This window comes from Myiozetetes cayanensis, unplaced genomic scaffold, assembly GCF_022539395.1.
Source record: "Myiozetetes cayanensis isolate MyiCay16 unplaced genomic scaffold, myiCay2020 scf10, whole genome shotgun sequence".
Classification (NCBI taxonomy): Eukaryota; Metazoa; Chordata; class Aves; order Passeriformes; family Tyrannidae; genus Myiozetetes; species Myiozetetes cayanensis.
Window position 1 is genome coordinate 32,925,001 of NW_026086605.1, and position 18,742 is coordinate 32,943,742.

At 43.7% G+C, this 18,742-nt stretch overlaps 1 protein-coding gene across 4 annotated transcripts in view; it reads left to right on the top strand.

The window, feature by feature from the left end:
- The window catches only part of TET1 (tet methylcytosine dioxygenase 1), a 67,387-nt gene extending 50,016 nt beyond the window's left edge, over positions 1 to 17,371 (top strand). For all 4 annotated transcript variants that reach the window (XM_050336801.1, XM_050336821.1, XM_050336811.1 and 1 more), the window contains 2 exons: positions 3,300 to 3,639; positions 7,388 to 17,371. In XM_050336801.1, coding sequence (XP_050192758.1) covers positions 3,300 to 3,639; positions 7,388 to 8,526 — 1,479 coding nt within the window. In that variant the 3' untranslated portion in view covers positions 8,527 to 17,371. The remainder of the gene's footprint in view (positions 1 to 3,299; positions 3,640 to 7,387) is intronic.
- The last annotated feature ends 1,371 nt before the right edge of the window (positions 17,372 to 18,742 follow it).

Below are 18,742 nucleotides of genomic sequence, written 5' to 3' on the forward strand. Positions count from 1 at the left end.
GGGGGGCAGGGAATGCTCAGATGAAAACACAGGTGGGGGTCCCCCCTCCAGTGCTGACCTGCACACACCTGTCCAGGGGGATCAGACCAGCAGAAGCCCCTGGCTTGTCTCGGCTGCAGGAGAAGCACAGGGGTCTGGGTGTCCTGGCAGGCAAGGATGGAGCAGCACCTGGGCCCAGGGACAGCCACTCTGCTCTCCAGCTGCACAGGGAAGGTGTGGGGAGGAAACCTGCTTCCATCTTCAAGGTTTAGAAAGGCTGTTTGACTGCTCTGCTGAAACGTGAATTTAAAACATCTGTTCTTACAACACAGTGGAAAAGACTCCATTTCTACATGTGAGGGTCAGGAGGACAAAGGCAGATCAAAGAGTCCCAGAATAATGCACTGGGAGCTGTGTGCCTACAGATGTTTCTCTGGAGATCTCTGGAGGGGATGGGATTGAGTTCTGGTGCACTTTAAGTTTAAAAGAAATTATTAATCAAGTCTTACAGATACGCAAGTTTTACCATGACATCACCAAACCCAGAACAGGTAATGGGTTTGACCACCACACACACTGGAAACCTAAACAAACCACTTGGCCAACATTTTCAGTGACCTTTGAGCATCCTGGATGATTTAGCTGCATGTTCTGGAAAAAGCAAAATAGCAGGATATGCAGCTTCACCCTGTGTAAATGGCCTTTACAGAGCTGATGGTTTTCTCATGCTCGGGTTTGATTTTGGCCAGTTTGCAGCACAGTTTCAGTACCAATGGAAAGTGTTGCTTTTGACTTCTCAGCAAAAGCTTCTCTCTGAGTTTTCTTAATGGAATATTTTGCACAGATTTGAATTCTGGAATGTGGGGGGTTTTTTAGCAGGTATTTCTCATTTGGTGGCTTACCACCTTCAGCTGTAAGATGCTGGCTTATATGTACAGCCTTCACTTGTAGCTTGTTTCCCTATAACATTAATTTTTCAATTATCCATTTACCATTGTGTCCTCACTTTTATGTTAAAATGTATTGGGGGGCACTGACCTTGAAATTCTACATGTATTAGAATAGCTGTTGTGGAATTTAGGCTGTAGGTGTACTGGTCTTCAGGCTTTTAACAGTTTTGGATATGCATTCATTTCTTGATGTGTTCTAACTCAGTATTTAGTATAGGGTGTGTTGGAGTTGACTACACTTTCACCATAGTTTTGTCAATATATTACAGCCCTCATCTTGTTCAGTGCCTCAAAACAGTTCCCCAGCTTTCCTGTTCCGAAGAGGGTGTTGGCTTTTGCATGGAAATTTAGAACAGTAAACTGGATGAGGGTCTCAGTTTTCAAAATAATCAAGACCAGATTGAATCTTCAGGATTTGTGCATGGGCCAGGCACAGGCTAGACATGGTATCCTAAAAAACAAGTGGGAATTGCCCAGTTCCTGATGAGAACAAGTGGGAGCCAGGCCCCTCAATGCTCATTTCCTTACTGCTTTTGATTTCAGTTTAGAGGGGGAGGCTGTTCTGGGCTTTCTGAGAACACCAGTCATGTGTACTTGTGCTTTCTGTATGCCTGACCCTCCCTCACCTTTCCCAAATAACTTGGAATCTGCTGGCAAATTTCAGCCAGCTTTCACTGAACTTTGCAGAAACTGAATTGTCTTTGGAGATTTTCCCTCTTGTTCCAAGTAGTGAACTCTCCCTGCTGAGTGCTGAGGTTTGGATGCAGGTCACCTCCAGGGAGGAGCTGCAGGCAGCGCGTTCGTGCCGTGCCCAGCAGAGGTGGGAGCAGGGATGAGGTGCTGGGCTGTGGGGTGTGGGAGTCTGGAGCGGCAGCTCCGTTCGCTGCTCATGCAACAACGGTTGTTTTCTCTGACTCTCCCGTAGTGCAGAGGCTGCCCCGGAGGTGAGTACGCATGGAGCACCTCAGCCGTGCTACAGCTGCCCCAGAGCCCTCCCTCACCCCTCCAGCTGCCTCCCAAAAGCTCTTCCCTTGTCTGCCCCTCAGAGCCCCTCCCGCTGCTGCTCTGCCACTGCCAAGCTTTGCATAGAGCCAGTGATGCAGCCCCAGCCACCCCCTTGTTGATCCAGGGTTTTTAGTTGGGGATTCTGCAACTTTCGTGTTCTAGAAATAACTGTGTGATGCCTTTATGCAAAAGCTGTGCTGTAAAATTAAAAATGTTTTGTTTTTTCCCCTCCTGAATAATAACATAATTCTTCTCCCCTGGAATCTTAGGCGTGGTGACAAGATCCTGGGAAATTGGACTGACTGTTCAGGATAGGCATGGCATTCAGCAAACACAGTGATGGAATGATATGTTTCCACTTAGGGAGTATCATCCCATCCTTGGATGGAGGGTGCTGGTATTCCTCTGTGTGTGTAGTTAGTAACTCCTGGGCAGTAGCAGCTGAGGTGGGAGGTGATGTAGTGGTCCCTTAGGAATGCCACTGGTAAACCCAGGAAAGGGTGACTGTACATGTCCACAGGCACACAGAGCTGTCACCATCCCTTGGGAGTGACACCAGGAGTCCTGCTGGTTTGAGTGCTGCTTTCAAGGGGAAGGGTTAGCGTTAGTAACAGCTGGAACTCCAGGACTGTGCAAATGTTCAGCTTACACTTGTGATAAGGAACTGTTGCAGTAAATTGGAATATTTGTTCCCATTTCTGATGTGCCCTTATCAAACTGGATGTAACCAGCACTGTCCTGGGCTCCAGGATCTCACAACCCAGAATGACAGGAAGGAGGGCAGTGGCCTAACAGAACATTTCCTAGGTCCTGTGGCTTGATGACAGTGGGGTGTTAATTTAAGAGAGAGGGAGTGAGTTAGAGCTGAGATTTGCTGAAAGTGTTGTAAGAGCAGTAAAAGTAACTGTTTGCAGTGGGTTTTTTCATTTGCCAGCCAAAACCAAAACCAATTCTAGTTCTTGCTCAGTCCAAAAATAATATTTTTTTCTATTTTACAGTCCTTAAGAATTAATCTGATCATCAAAGATGTACTTAGGTATTTAGAAAATAATTGGAATACATAGGAATTTAACATTATTTACAGCTGAGATTATTTTCCAAGGTTGGCATATATTTGTGGGTAGTGTGAGCTGAGGCAGAGTTTCATTTTTCCTGTCCAAGACACGTGCCTTGATCTCGTTCAAGTAGCAATAACTTTTCTGTGTCATCACAGATGAAACAAAATGTGTGTCAGATGGTTTGCATTTGAAAGCCCCGCAGCACTGAGGCCGTAAATGCAAGCAGGCAGTGAGGCCTGGGGTGGCTGCCCCAATATCCCAGCACCGGGTCTGTGGGGTCACCTGTCACTGTCCCTGCTCTTGCCAGGTCTGTACCCTGACGAAGGAAGACAACCGGAGCGTGGGGGTGATCCCGAGTGACGAACAGCTCCACGTGCTGCCTCTGTACAAAATCTCACAGACAGATGAATTCGGCACCGAAGAGGGCCTGGAAGCCAAGATCAAAGCCGGGGCCATCCAGGTGCTCACAGCATTCCCCAGGGAAGTGCGGATGTTGGCTGAGCCTCTCAGAGCCACCAAGAAAAAGAAACCAGACACAAGGAGGACCCCGAGTGAAAAGCAGCCATTGATAGATAAAAAATATTCAACACCAGTAAAGCTGAAAACCGAAGCCCCAGAAAATCTGGGCAACACTTTGCATTGTTTAGGTGAGTGATGCTTATGAAATCCTGGCAGTCTCTTCTGATCCTGTGTTGCCTCTTGCACAGCTGAGGGAGGGAAAAGCTCCTCAACACTCGGTTTCATTAGAGCTGTGCCTGGGCTGAGCTGTGTAGGTGCTTTGGATGCACACTGCGGTACCGGGCTCGGATTTTGGGCCAGTCCTTCCCAGGGTAGAACTACGGTATGGGACTGGGCAGTAATGGGAAGTAGAAGAGAAGGAAGAGGTGGAAGAAGCCAGGGACTCGAATTCCCTGATTAGCGGGAGAAAAATGAATAAAAGGAATTAAAGCACAGGCTATTCCCTGTTAGGAAGAAGGGAGGAAAATTAGCCAACCTGCTGTAATTTTATTTCATGAGAACCATCCAGATATATGCAGATTTAAGGGGAGGAACGACAGTGAAATGTATTTAGAAGAATGTCTGCATTTGGGGGAATAACATTTAAAAAACCGAAAATGCATTTGTCACCTCTGGTAATGGCACTGGGCACTCTGTCTCAGGAGGGGAGTCAGGGCGACTGATGAACCAGAAGATCAGTATTGCTGACCCCTGGGACATCAGACAGACATGCAGTTCATCCACGTGCATGTCTGGGGACACAGCAGCTCCATGCTGGGGCTGGGCTGGAAGTTCCAGAAGCATTAGAGGGCTCTGGTTTGGGAATGAATCCTGAAATGGTTTGATCTCTCTGCAGTGTTGTTTTGAAAGAGTGAGAGAGGTTTATGGCCCACCTACCTGAACATGACATTGCAGGTGTAGCAACCATGGCTTCCACACCTGGAAACCTTAACCAGTGCTGCAACAGCCAGGGTGTCCATGTGCCTTGGGAACACAGAACTTTACTCCTTGGACATGCAAAAGTAATAAAATAACTGCGTAAACAAGCCAACTTAGATCATTTGTTTGGACTTGAACTATTTTTGTAAAGTAATTTAAAAGAGTTGGTGACTAAAGTAAGGCACAGAGCGTGGAAGAAACACTTTCATGAGTGAGAAAGTTGTTCAGGGATGGAAAAATAAGAATGTGAACAGAATATTTAGTTTCTATGCTGAAAGGGCAGCTTTTGTCATGAAGTTCTGGCAGTGGGGTTCCCCAAAACAGATGTGAGCACTGTGAGCCCCACATGTGCCCATGGCCCTCGTGCTGGGGGTGCCTGTGTGGGAGGCAGTGGTGGCTGAGGAAGATCAGCTCAGTGCAGTGCTGGGCTCTGCCAGACAGGAACGTGGGGTGTTTCTGTACCTCTCTTCAGTGCTCTCTCCAGTCCCACAGGCTGAGGGCTGGGGACACTCCAGCACCCCAAAGCTGCCCCTGCCCACAGTGCAGTGCCGAGATCTGTAAATCCTGGGTTTGGAGCTCTGCAGTGCTGTACTTGTACATGCAGGGCTTGCAGTTACAGGGATCAATCACCAACTGCCTCTTTGCTCTCTGCCAGGGCAGGTATCATTTTAGTCCTCAGGAACAGGAACCTGGAGTCTAGCTGAGAATGGCAGACCTAGTATGAAAACAGGACCAAAGGGTGTGGAGACAGCAGTTAACCTGGGCTATTCAGTAGCCACTCCTGATGGTAGACCAGAGGGAACGATTAATCAGGATCCTTTCATAGTAATAGAAAATAGAATGGAAGAAATCCTGATAGAGTTTTTGGTAAGCAGTGAACACAGCACTGCTCAAGGCTGTTAAGCAAATCAGAAATTACTATTAAATCTTCTCCTGATGGAAGAACGAAAGGATCCTTAGCTACACTCCAGCTGTAGGGGAAGGTGTGGATAACTGAGGCAGGTAATGTAGAGTACTCGGTTTGCTAACTGAGGGCAAGGGTTGAGAATATTGGTTTGGTTTTGCAAATATGAGAAAGAATGTGGAGAACATACAATAAGATGGGATTTCCGTGGGTGGTAGATCTGTTGGCCACGTGCTCAGCCATGTGAGGCTGTCAGGCTCTGGAGCAGCCTGGAGGATGATGGAGTCACAAGACTATGCCGTGCTGCCCACAATGGAGGTGTAACCCGGCCTTCTGGAAGAGACCTGACCTTCACTTGAGAGCCACTGCAGTACAGCCCAGCTGCAGAGCTTGAGAGACCCCTCTGACCTGCATCTCTTCCCATCTAGAGCACTGGAAATGAGAAAGGAGTAAGGGAGGACTCATCTTCTCTCCTACCCTCACCTGGCAGCCAGGATGGTGTGGAGGAGCCTGAGTCAGCTTGTGAGGGCTTGGTCTGAGTCTCCACTGGGCCCAGGCCTTGGGGGAAAGTATTAAACAGTGCACTTGTCATGCACCTTTTACCAACTGCAAGCAGCACAACTCTAGTTTTTACACTTTCTAATTCTGAAGGCCTTTGAAATTCTAAATTAGTATGAAATGTGTATTAATGACAGAGGCCTTACTTCCTCCCTTGCGCAGTCCTGTCTTTTAACCACATTATTTGGGACAAATAAACATCAAAGATGGAAAGTTATTTCTGTCCCTGTAAATATCAGCAATTCTTGGCCCATATTGGATAGAACAGGAGAGGACCACCAGCTTGGTGAGAGGTCTTGGTCTGGGGGGAGCTGTTCTAATTACATTAAATACTTTGTGTTTGATTTCACAGAAAAGTCTTTTTTAAAGGGTCATTGTGGCTTCCTTATATCCCACTCAGCTTCAGTTTTTGCATATTGTGTCTGTAATTTATCCCTTGACTTTTTTGTATTCCTATTGGAGGAATGGTTTTTAATCCATCACTATTTATAAATTATTAGAAGACAGAGTAGAAGAAAGAATAGTTCTTCTGTATTGGGTACAGCAATTAAGCATTCTGTGTATTTATGGAACAAAGAAGAAACACTGACAGAGACAGTGCCTGAGAGCTCTCTGGGGGTGCCAATCTGCCAGCCAAATACAGGGAAAGCAACTGCAGGGCACGATGCAAAACCCATCTAAGACGATGGAATTCTTTCCCATTGATCCAGTGGACTCTGGATGGAACACAGCCGTGATGAGATTCCGTCACTGAGGAGCTGTTCCACACCCAAGCCCAGCAGCAGGGCTGATGTGGCTAAAAATAGCTTAGGGAGCTGACAGGGACTGAACAGGTGTCTGCACGAAGGTGTGAAATGATTCCTGTGAGGCAATTCCATGGGAACGGGGCAGACACCAAATCACGGGATCCAACTCTGTAGGGATGGATTTACCTGGAGCATGTTGCCAGATCCTGTTTTTTAAAGGCACTTGTAAGTGGATATTACAATGCAGGAGTGGTTATAACTCAGGAACTTTTGGATGTGACAGACAAGATAAAGAAGCCTTTTCTTGTCATAATACAGGGTCAGGGCAGCCCAGAATTTTGACTGATTCACAGGCCTAATTTCAGACAGGCTGAATTTCATCTGTGATGTAACAACTGAAGGCCAGCAGTCAACTGCTGAGGAGCTCTTGTGTAGGACTGAGCTGTGTGAATTGGGACTCAGTGGTTATTTCATTTTATCTGTTTATTTTACTCATCCCTTTGAGAAATACCTTTCTTTTTTATGTACCAACAGCCTGACTGGAAAAGGTTAAGGTGTAATTCAACAAGGTTATTACATGTATACTTAAGGTCATAGAGATATCCCTAAAAAGCTTAAAATAACCATTTTGAAAAATCTGTAGTCATCATGTACATTTTACATGTTAGAAAACAAGTATGAAAATATTCTAAGAGGTGTGTTTTATGAATTGAGGAAAGGTACTTACACTTTGGTGTGCGTTTCTTCTAGGGAACAAAACAGATGCTTTAAAACCTGGAATAAAAATGGAGACTTCCAATCACCTGTATGCCATGAAACATACTCCAAACACTACTAAAAATTGCTCCTTGCTAAAGCAGTGCCCAGCTTCCTCCCCCTTCAAGGTGGATAGTTTACATCCTTGTCCATCTCTAGCACATAAGCCTGGCCTGACAGCAGTGACTAACATTCAGCAAGATTTTTCAGTTCCCTACGGGTATTTTGAATGCAGTACCAAGCAACCTCACGTGACCCCTTACATCAACTGCAAGAGCTTCGATGTGTCTGTCAAGGATTATACTGGAATTCTGCTGGACGAGAAGGTGAATGGGGTGCCACCGGTGCTTCCCGAGGTCACTGCTCCAGGCCCCCCAGCCCACACGGACCCCCTGCCCACTATACTTGAACATCAGCCCGACAAACAGAACTGTCAGCTCCAGCTGGACAGCTCTTCCTCACAGATGGTCAGCTCTTGTGACCCGTCAGTACCGCTAAGCTCTCCGGCCACGGATGCCGTCGGAAACGGAGCCGACTGTTCCCATGGATGCCCGGTGGAAAAGGGCAGCTCCCATCGAGGACAGATGTGTGACTTGGACTGTGCTGATGAAAAGCAAAGCAGTGCACTGGGACACCCGGCTGATTCTGAAGAAAAGGCTGAGGAGTTGTGGTCAGACAGCGAGCACAATTTCTTGGACGATGACATCGGTGGGGTTGCTGTGGCACCTTCTCACGGTTCTATCCTAATTGAATGTGCCAGACGGGAACTCCACGCCACCACACCGATCAAAAAACCCAACCGGAATCACCCCACGAGAATTTCTTTAGTTTTCTACCAACACAAAAATTTAAATGAGCCAAAACACGGTTTAGCCATGTGGGAAGCAAAGATGGCCGAGAGGGCGAAAGAGAAAGAAAAAGAAGCGGAACGACTGGGAACGGAGAACTCGGAACTGAGCTCCGGCAACAGGAAAGCAAAGCAACCAAGTGAAAACAGAGAGCTTTTTTACGAAGACAATGAGTTCAACCAAATTCCCTCCCGCCGAGCGCTGACAGTGACCAAGGACAACGTGATCACGGTGTCCTCGTACGCCCTGACGCGCGTGGCGGGGCCCTACAACCACTGGGCGTAGGTGGCGGGGCCCCTCCTGCGCAGGGTCACACGGGGCTTCTCCAAGGTGCTGTTCAAGAACAAGTCTCCTGTCGTTTACTATTTGCTCATCTCAACCATTTTAAGGCTGAGGTAGAAAAAAAAAAAGGGGGGGGATTTCTTCTTAAACTGTGACTTTAACATTTGGTGGTGCTCAAGCACATTTTAAGCAAAAAAAAAAAAAAAAAGAAAAGCTGTATAGTTTTAATACATTCTAAGAAAGATTTTGTTTAGGTTATTAACCTTGATTGAATCATTCAGTTTATTACCTTTAGGAATTTATATTTTGGTGCTTTAAATAAAGTCTGTTTACTACAAAAATCATTTATAGGGATTTTAACAGGTTCACATTTTATGGTGTTAAATCAAGTTATACAGTTATAGCTCTACACAGCTCTTGGTGCTTAACCACATCAAACAGTTAAAAATAAATAAGCTGAATTATTACTTCATGGTGCCATTGCTTTAACAACTTCCAACCATTGCTATATAGTCCAAATTACAGATAAATCTTTTAGAAAACCAATGAATTTTGTTCTTTAGATTTGTCATTATGTATAAAATGAAGTTATTGGTAAGGATGGCTGGAAGTTGTTTTTAAGCTGTAAATATATATTTTAAAAGCACTTTCTATTTTTAAAATTAACTTGAAATAGTATAGTCTAAGGATCATATTGTCTGAGGTTTGTGCATACTCTACAGAAGTGATTTTATTCTTGCTGTGTAGAGTTCCGTGTTGTTACAGCTGCAGGATGTGTGCTCACAGCATATGTGGTTGGTTTTAACTTGCCCTTTTTCATCGAAGATTTTATGTTGCATTTAAACAGCAGTTATCAATTACAGAACCTTTTTATTCCTTTCAAGAGAGTGTACAAACGTGAACCCAGGAGATGTCTGGTCAGTACATGTGTTGCTATTGGGAGACATGAACATTGTTTGCTTTTTTTAAAGGCAGCATTTTATTATGGTTTCTTTGAGCAATAACTGTGTAAGTCTCATTCCTTTGGAGCATTCTAAGTTAACATGACAACCAAATGTTCTTAATGCCTCAGGGGTAGGATTGTTTTGGGATAAAGAAAATACCCCCTAGAGTTGCCTTATTCTGTTCTGGAAAAAAAAAATTAATTTGAGGAAATGACAAAGAAAGTGTTGGAAAATTATTAAGCTTCTAATATTTAATAGCAAATTTTTCATTAAGAATAACCTATCTGCAATATTCATCAACTTTGAGTTCCGTTTTCTTACAAAAATGTTTTGTAAAATTTTGAAGTAGTTTATACATTTCTCTTGGAAAGGGTTGTATCCTTCCTTCCAAACATGAAACTTCTGTTCTCCATTTCTGTTGAAAAAGTGACATATCATGAAACGAGTATTTGCTAAATCAGAGGAAAAACAGACACTCCATTGCTTTTAAATACTGTAGCATCCCACTCTTCTTTCTGATTCTCCTCTCCTATGTATTTCTTTTTTAAACTTATTTATTTAAACACATTACCAAATGACAGCGTTAGCTGGGGACTGAGCTCATCCTGCACCTGGTCCCACAGGAGCCAGGACTCCTGGGGGAGCTGCAGGGTCAGGCCCTCACACAGAGCTGGACCTTCCTCCTGCCTCACGGCCGGGCAGCCTGGCGGTAGAACCAGGTCAGAGAGTTGCAGTGTGCAAATGTACTGATGATATACTTGATCCATTATGCTGTAGTGGTGCTGTTAGAGGCGTAGCAGCTGTCTAGAGTTGCTGCATTGCAACCCAGACAAGGTGCTTTTTCCTGGGGAAGCTCAAGTGCAAGCACTCTCTTTACAGTTCTGGTACGACAAGTCCATCAGTGGTGTTTTTAACACCTGGTGCCAGTCGGGACCTTGGTGCTACAACTCCTTGGGTGTGGCTGCAGAGCCGCGAGCCTGCGCTCCTGCCCTGGGGGGTGTGCAGGAGCGAGGGCTGAAGTACCAATCACTCTGTAACGACCCCGGGTTCAATTCCCCACATTCTGTTCCAGTTAACAAAGCTGCGATGGCAGAGGATGGAAGGATTGAACCCGTTCTTTGTCTCTTACCTATTTTAAGTAAAGTTTGTAAAAACCGGGTATGCTGCAAATTTTAGTTGAAAGCTTAATATTAGCTCAAATAGAGGATATGAAGGGATTGTAAATAATAAAACAGAACCGATATTATGCCATCGTTTTGTACCAGCAGTTTTATGCTTATTAACTATGTAATATACAGTATACATCAAATCATTATGGTATTTTGTGTGCCTTAGAGTTCCATTGTAACCCTTGTCTGTTTTTGGTGAGCCCAAGATCAGTAGGAGTGGCAGCTGTCCATACAGTGAGCAGTGCTGTACGTTCCCAGCTGTTCTGAAAGCCCTGGCCCCACACCACGAGCTTAGGTTATTGGTTTCACTGGTAGTGCTGACAGCTTCGGTTTCTGTAGTGCTGTAATTCAGCACTCCCACGTAATAAACACATTTTCCACACAAAATTAGTAAGTTACAGAGCCATCTCTTTACCTTTTAAAACGTTCATACCATTAAAGTGGATCATTTTTACTTGAATTTTCTCCTGCAATTGCCCATATTTAACTTATGTAAAGTTCAAGATAAAAATGTTCCATTGAAAAACCAGCAGCTTTCCTCTAAGAAGTGAGGCACTGAAGGATGGATCTAAAAGGATCCCTTCAAACGCAAATAGTCCAGGTGTGAAATGGCAATTCTAACAGAGAAACTTGTATCTTAACAGAATAATTAAGCTATTAACTGATAGGTGCTAAACTCACAGTTACTACTTCATTAACATTACTTACCTGAGAAATAGCTCATCTCTACAATAACATATCCCTCGTGGTGCTCTTCCCTTTTCTGTGTCCCCTAAGCTGCTTTTCCAGCACATCCTGCCTGCCAGGCTGGCTGGGCACAGGCAGGCTGTGCTTGGAGAAGCTGGTATTTTCTATTGCTGTACTGCAGGATAGAAAATGCAGCTATTTACTGTTTGTACAACTCTGCTATTCTTGTAACACTTCAGAATATTTATCAGTCTTGTACACAAACTGCATTGTTTTCAGTAAGGTTATTGTTTTATAACAGTATTTGTCTCTTTAAGATTTGCTACTCCGTGGGTCTGTTCTTTCCTTTGCCGCCCACACAGCCACTTGTAATTTGTTCTTACCTCTTAACTAAGCCCTTCTGGGATGGCCAGACCAGGAGCTGGATGTAAAACTAAGGTAGCTGGCACAATGTTCTGGGTGGAAAACCAGTACATGGATTCAGGTCTGGGTTGGTGATGGGCTGTGCTCGCCTTTGGATCATTTTTCACAGTACGGTACCAAAAACTGTCCTGATCCAACATGCAGCACCTCTGACTTCAGAAGAAATGTCTCATCCGTGTCTCCACTGGGTCCAGTAGCAGCACTCCACCTCCCCTCTGGAAGGAAGGAGCAGTGCTTGTTGCAGGAGCTGGTTCTGTTTGACTCCTTGAGTCCCTGTGGGAGTCACTGCAGTCATGCCCACTTAAACAGGGAATTTACTGATTTTTCACATGCTATTGTATTACACAAACCAGGAAAACATATTTCTATACGTACTTGAGTCACAAGATCCAAGAAGCTTTTTAAGACCTTAAAATACTTGCAGCTTTCTACCTGTAACGGTTGTATTCAATTTTTTTTAAAGGACTTTCTAAGGTAACTTTTACTTAACTGCTGGTGAAAGTCCTTGTCTTACCTATGACAGTGCTTCTCTAGACTTAGCACGGGAAATACCTGTAGTATCTTAAGCCACGTTTTATGTTAAGCATGGGTAAATGACAACTTCTCTAGGACTTAAGATTCTTTGTAATATACAACTGTGTGGGGTTTTTTAAAGACCTCTTTAATTTCCTTGCAGTATTTGGTGGGTTAAATTTGGGTCCTGTTTATGTTGCTGCAGCCCTGCTGAGTGTTCATTCATCAGGCTTTCCTGCAATTCCCTGTTTAACTGGAGGGGTATGGCCAAGAGCTGAGTCAGGTCTGTGCCCCTCAGAGCTTTGCAGCCCTACCACGATGAACAGGTTGTGCAAGGACAGATGGAGAGAGATTTGGAGTAGATGTTTAGTTGTGGTTAAACACAGAGGTTGTGCTGTTTGGAGCAGGACAGTGATTCAGGTCTGCAGTGTGACACAGTTCCTGCACCTCAAGTCCCAGGCAGGTCTGTGTCAGAGCAGCTCCAGGCTTGAGCTCTTGACAGCTTCTCGTGATTTGTCTTATCTGACAGGTTGGTCAGTGAGACAGAAGTTAGGGAAGCAGGTTAAGGAAAGTTGCATCTTCATGGGTTTATATTTAAAAATGTAAGGTCAGTCTTGCCCTTTCATTTCCCATGGAACTTCTCCCATGTTGAAATTAGCTCCATTTATCAAGCAGTCATCAGCTTTGCAGTCCACTTATACATATGGTTGTTCTCTTTTCCACAGAAATCCTGTAATTTCTAGGTCATCAGGAGGAAATAACTGTGCCCTCAGATATATGGAAAACTAAATTCATGGCCACTTGCATGCTTTGGATATGTTAACAGCAATTACATTTGGGCAGGACTATTGTGGTCCCTGAAATTCTTTGTGGCGTCGACTCCATAGCTGTGTTTTATTTCTTGTGTGACAGCTGTCTGCCTGTGATGATCTGAACTTAACTAACACAATTAGAGATGAGGAGCAGTCCAATCACACCTGGAAGTTCTGGCCTGCTTTATTTTATCAGGTATTGGTCCGACTTGGCAGAAGGAATTGTAGAGGGAATATCTTTCCATAAAATTGGGCGGTAGAGAGAGTTGCCATGGATTGTTGTGACACCACGGTACTGCAGTGTCTGTGTCACAGCACTGTTCTGACCAGGAAGATGTTTCCTTGTGGACAGATGTACAAACTGACCTCTTCCCACAGCTCCTTCTTTAGTCTCTGCCTCCATATACTGGTTTAAAGGAAAAAAAAAGAGGGACAGAGTTGGTCACCCTTTCTTGATCTGTGAAGGCAAACGATGCAGCGAGCACTGCGTTCATCCTCAGTCTGCTGCCCCTTCCCACGGTCAGGATAGAGAATATGGAAAGCTGAGGGGATGCTGGTTGGACTGGATGGTCTTTACAGTCTTTTCCACCCTTAACAATTCCATGACTTTATGCACAGCATGAATAAGGTACAGTTGGCTTTTTGAGACAACCTTCTTTGTACATGTGTTGTATGCCAGGATACTTCTTTATATTGACACTTCTTTTGGTACATCTGACTTTAAATTCATAAGCTTTTTTTACTTAGTCTGTGACACACTTATATTTGCCTGTAATCTAAACCTGAGTGACCAGTGTCAAAAATCCTGGGGATGGGGCTACTTAGTGGAAGAGTTCTGGAACTGATTTCAGTCTCTTTGGGGATTACCTGATGGTTGCTCAGTCTTCTCAAGTTGTCTTTGTGCTGCTTTAGTATGTTGCTACAAAATCATAAAAGAAAGTTTTACACCTGAGGTTTCCTGAGAGCAAGGATTTCTAAGAGTAGTATCTGATCATGCACCAGGATACGTATGGATCACTTCTTCTGAAGAGTGGTTAAAAATGGGTTGTTGATTACTTCCTATTGAAACATTTTTGGTTTCTTTTAGAGAATCAAATAATCAGTTTTCCAGTTAACTTTTACATTTCTTGATGTAGTTATTACAGCCTGTTCTTATATCTGCAAGTAGCCAAACAAAAGAGACTTTGCTAGACTAAAAAACTGCTGACCCCTGAGAAGGAAAGGTCATCCCTTCTCAGAGTACAGGATTTTTGTACTGTTTTTTCTCCCTGTTGTGCCAGCATCTCTGTGGAATGTCTCTTGTCTTCTGAGTTACTCTAACAGCTCTGCCCAGTTCCTGACAGAAAGCGGCTGCTGCAGAACCTGCATGACTGAAAGAGCAGGAGTGTTTCTTTACATCTTCTGGTTAGATCAGTCACGGTCCTTGTGAGACACCCAAGTGTGGTGTAAGTGAAATGGTGCAAGTTAAATGCCTTAACTACCATAGGGCTGCTGGGAAAAAAGATGTTCTTCCTCTGTAGCAGCAAATGGAATTGATGGAGCTTGAGCAGAAAATAATAAAGTAGTTGCTTCTTTTGTTAAAGGGTATCAGGGTGTCAGCATCACTGTTTCCTTCTTTCTGAGATATAAAGACTTCAGGATTCTTTTTCCAATCCAGTTCCCCAGTTCATCATCCCAACATACTGCTGACTTCAGTTTTAAAAGATACAAGATGCTTCTCGATGCTGTTTTCTTTAATTCTTCCCAGAACAGTGCATTTTCCTCTTTTCTTCTACTGGACCATTACATATGGCATTTTTCCACACATACTTGTATTCAAATACTAGAATCTTCCAACAGCATTCTTGCACTGAATGCAAGACCAGGGTGCTAAACAAGGTGAGGGTGACTTGCTGTGTCGGGTGTGACTGATCAAAGGTGCTGTTTCCAACACTGCACACCCTACACCATTCCTCAGTCACGGAATGCAGGGGGACACTCAAAAGCTCCATGTGTGAGGAGGAGGACAGGTCTGGCTCTTAATCTGCAGGGTTAGCAGGTACAGCAGATGAAGTGTGTTCCAAAGAAGTGCTGTTGCAGTGGAGCAAGGGAACTGCTAGTTTGATGTTCAGTTTTGCAGTTGTTGCCACACAACGTTTTGATACTGTTGTGGAAAGTTTTGTGACTGATCAGTATTTTACATGTATATCTGTATTTTTTATGATGATGTTGTAATGGAAAAGGGTCTAGGGTACAGGAGTGGTCTTAAAATAAGAATGAAGGCCCTGATTCTCACTTATACTACTGTCCTTTGCATTGCAGTGAAAGGATAAAGGGGCCTTAAATGGATGTCACTTTAGCTTATGGCCTTTGGAGTATCCCATCACACTGACCATGGTATCAAAGGTCAGGAGCATAAATCAAAACAGACACCAAATGACTGATCTGTACAATCAACTGAAATCAACTGCATGGTGTTGCTGCTGTGCATGTACTGGCCAGCAACATCCACATTGTTCTTAGTTTAAAAATGCAGGTTCAACAGAAACTGCCTTGGGGTTTACCACGTTTTAAGTATCCATTTATATTGGCTGTTCTTTGCCCAACACTGTCTCCAAAGCCAGTGTGGTAAAAGATTTGTGCCTCTAGGTAATGGCCAGACCAGAAATCTCATAGAATTGTCAATAATACCATTTTTAAAAGATCTGGTAGTTTCTCTTAAAATACTTGCTTGCCTTTATCATAATTTGATCCCTTTTCCTTGCTGATGAGGGGGATTGTGAGGATCTGCCCTGCAGAGCCAGCAGGGTGTGCAGCGTTGTGCGCTCTTGTCACACTGGGGGACTTTGGGACCCAAAGCTAAAAGCCAGCATGTCCTGCCTGCCCTGACTGTGGTGCTACTTGCCAGGGAAACCATGGCCATTGCTCTGCATGCCGAGTCCTGCTGAGCTTCCCCTGCCACTGGAAGCTTTATGGAAGCAATTCCCCCCATATATTCCATAGCTGCAGTTATGGAATGCAAGGTAATGCAAACTTCTCATTCAAAAAACGTTTGAGGAGAAGGAAATATACTTTCCTACCTAAATTTGTACACATCAGCAGTACTGCAGAGCCTAATGAGAACAGATTTTGTACAGCTTTGTGAATGCCTGTCTAATCCATGCAACTCCAAAGGCAGCAGCTGAACTTCATGAATCTCTGATCCACAAAATGAAAAGATATCTGTAGGCCAGAAAACAAATGGGATATCCCAATACTACTAAATGAGAGCCAGTTCTAACCAATGCCAACATTCAGACAGTTCGGTTTTTAGCAGTGAATTATTCCACGATTATTTGTTCATTTTGGAAGAGACAGCTCTTCCTAATGTGACAGTACCACACCAGCTCATAGGTACTGATTGGAATTGGCTGTCACTAAGAACAGTAATAAGTAAGGACACTGTACTGAAATGCTGTGGCCAGTGAATTCCTTCCTGCTTTGCAAAGTTAAAAGACTAACCGTGTGCTGAAGCAAAGGTAAAAGAGTCAGCCTTTCTTTCCTTTTCTCTTCTTTTCTCTCTATTTTTCTCTCTTTCTTTGGGATGCATTTGATATTTATTTTTCAACTTTGAAGTCTTCTTTCCAGTTACCAACCTACTGTATTGAAATCTGGAACATAAATTTAACACTTTTTAAATAAAAGATTACGTACAGGGAGACAAAAATCAGAAAGAAAAAGCACTTCATTATGTCACAGTATTTACAGGAAAAAGTATAAAAATCACCTGTTTTCTCAAAAAAACCCAAACATTTGGGGCCTGATTCTTTCCCAGTATAACTGAGCACAGCTCCCTGAGGCTGGTGGAGCTGTGAAGAGTTATGCTGGCTGAGAAATGGAACCTTAAAATCTTCTTTGCAGACAAGGGAACCCTTACCAGCAGTACTTGAAGACTTGTGAGTTGTGACTGCATGTTACTTGAAAGATCTAATTAAGCTATGTTTTTTGGTGCAAGCAGTTGTTGTACATGATTTCATGTTTATGTAGCAAGATGCATTGAAATGTTGATACTAGTATTGAAACATACATGTAAAAATTGTTGTCGTGGAAATTGTCTGTTCTGTTCTATTTTTCTTGTGTGTCTCATCTGTTTAGAACGTAAACTTCCTTTTTTTTTTTTTATTGTCCTAACTGAATAAGGCTAAATGAATACTGTAATTGAAAATATATTTTAAATCTTGTCATGAGTTTTTAAAAAGACTATTACAAATTGTATCATTCCTGATTACACAGAACTTTGTGGGTGGTTTTAAATAAATTTTATACTTCTATTTTGCACTCAGTCGCCTAATTTTTCTTTCCTGCTCTTAGCACTAATAAGCATTGTCACATGTACAGGGTATTTAATTACCTCAGCCCTACAGGGCTACAGTGGGTTCACCCAAAAAGTCAGCTGGGCTTCTGCACTGGGAAGGGCCAGGCCTAAACCCCGTTGCTGTTCTCAGTCTGCCTCAGCTTAGGTTGGACTGGCCTGTCCTAGGCAAGAGTCTGAACCTCATCTCCTGACTGAAAAGGACAAACCAGTTTGTGAGCACATTCACACACTGTCTCTCTCTGCCACTTGTCTGGCAGAGCAAGCTTATGGCAATCATTTACTGTGGCATTTAATTCCCAGCTGCTGGAAACAGTCCAGGTTTTATTTCCTGCAAGTCAGAGGTTAGGGGGGGGATTTTTTTCCTTAAAACAGACCTCAGCACAAGCCTCCTTTGGTCTGGGATGCTGTAGTGCAGAACAACACTACTGGACAGAATTGCTGTTGTTTAGATCTGAAGAAAAGGAGGAACACATATTTGCTTCTTTCCCTGCTCCAGTAAGCGCAGCAGCAAAAGCTGCTTTACAGAGATCTTCCAGACAACTGGAATCTCCTAGAGGGCATAAAAATGCTGCTATCCACAGGCTTCAGCAATGCCCTGGAAAGAAACTACACAGTGTGACATAGTGCATCTGGTCCCTGGGAGCTGGATGTGGTATCCAACAGGGAGCCCTTGACCCCCTCCTATGGAAGCTGCTGCTCCTTTGGAGGATAATCATTACTGGGGTTTTACAGCAGCATCTCCCGCCCTGCCCAGGCCTTCTCTGACTGTGCTATTAAATCCTTCCTCAGAGCTATGTGTTCCAGGGTTTGGTGGCACTCAGTAACTCAGGTATCTTAGGAAAGCAAGTGGATTTTTAATGGCACTTCCACACTTGGAGCAGACCCAAGAACGTCATTGCTGAGGAAGAAACGTCGATGAAAAATTGTTTCCAGCACCTTTTCAGGTACTGGTCACTTCAGTGCTTGTTTATATAAATTATAGAGGTAATAGAACACTGATATGGTACAGGTGGTTGCTTTTAAATTGTTAAGATGCTACAGCCTTACATTACACTGCCTATTAAAGGGGTATTGCTAATTGATTAATCTGCAAAATAAGCTTTTTGGCTGGTGCTACAGTTACAGTTTTCTGCAGTACTCCAGTACCTAACAGAGATTACAGAAGGGCAGGGTTTGACTGCTGTTCAACTGTGCTGATAGTGTTGTTAATATTTAGCATCCAGTATCAGCTTACATCTTCAAAAGGTTATTCACCAAAATAATGTAGTTTCTGTGCATTTTGTACATCAGAACAAGCATTGTATCCAAATGTCATTTAAACACAAGCAAGGCAGAGCT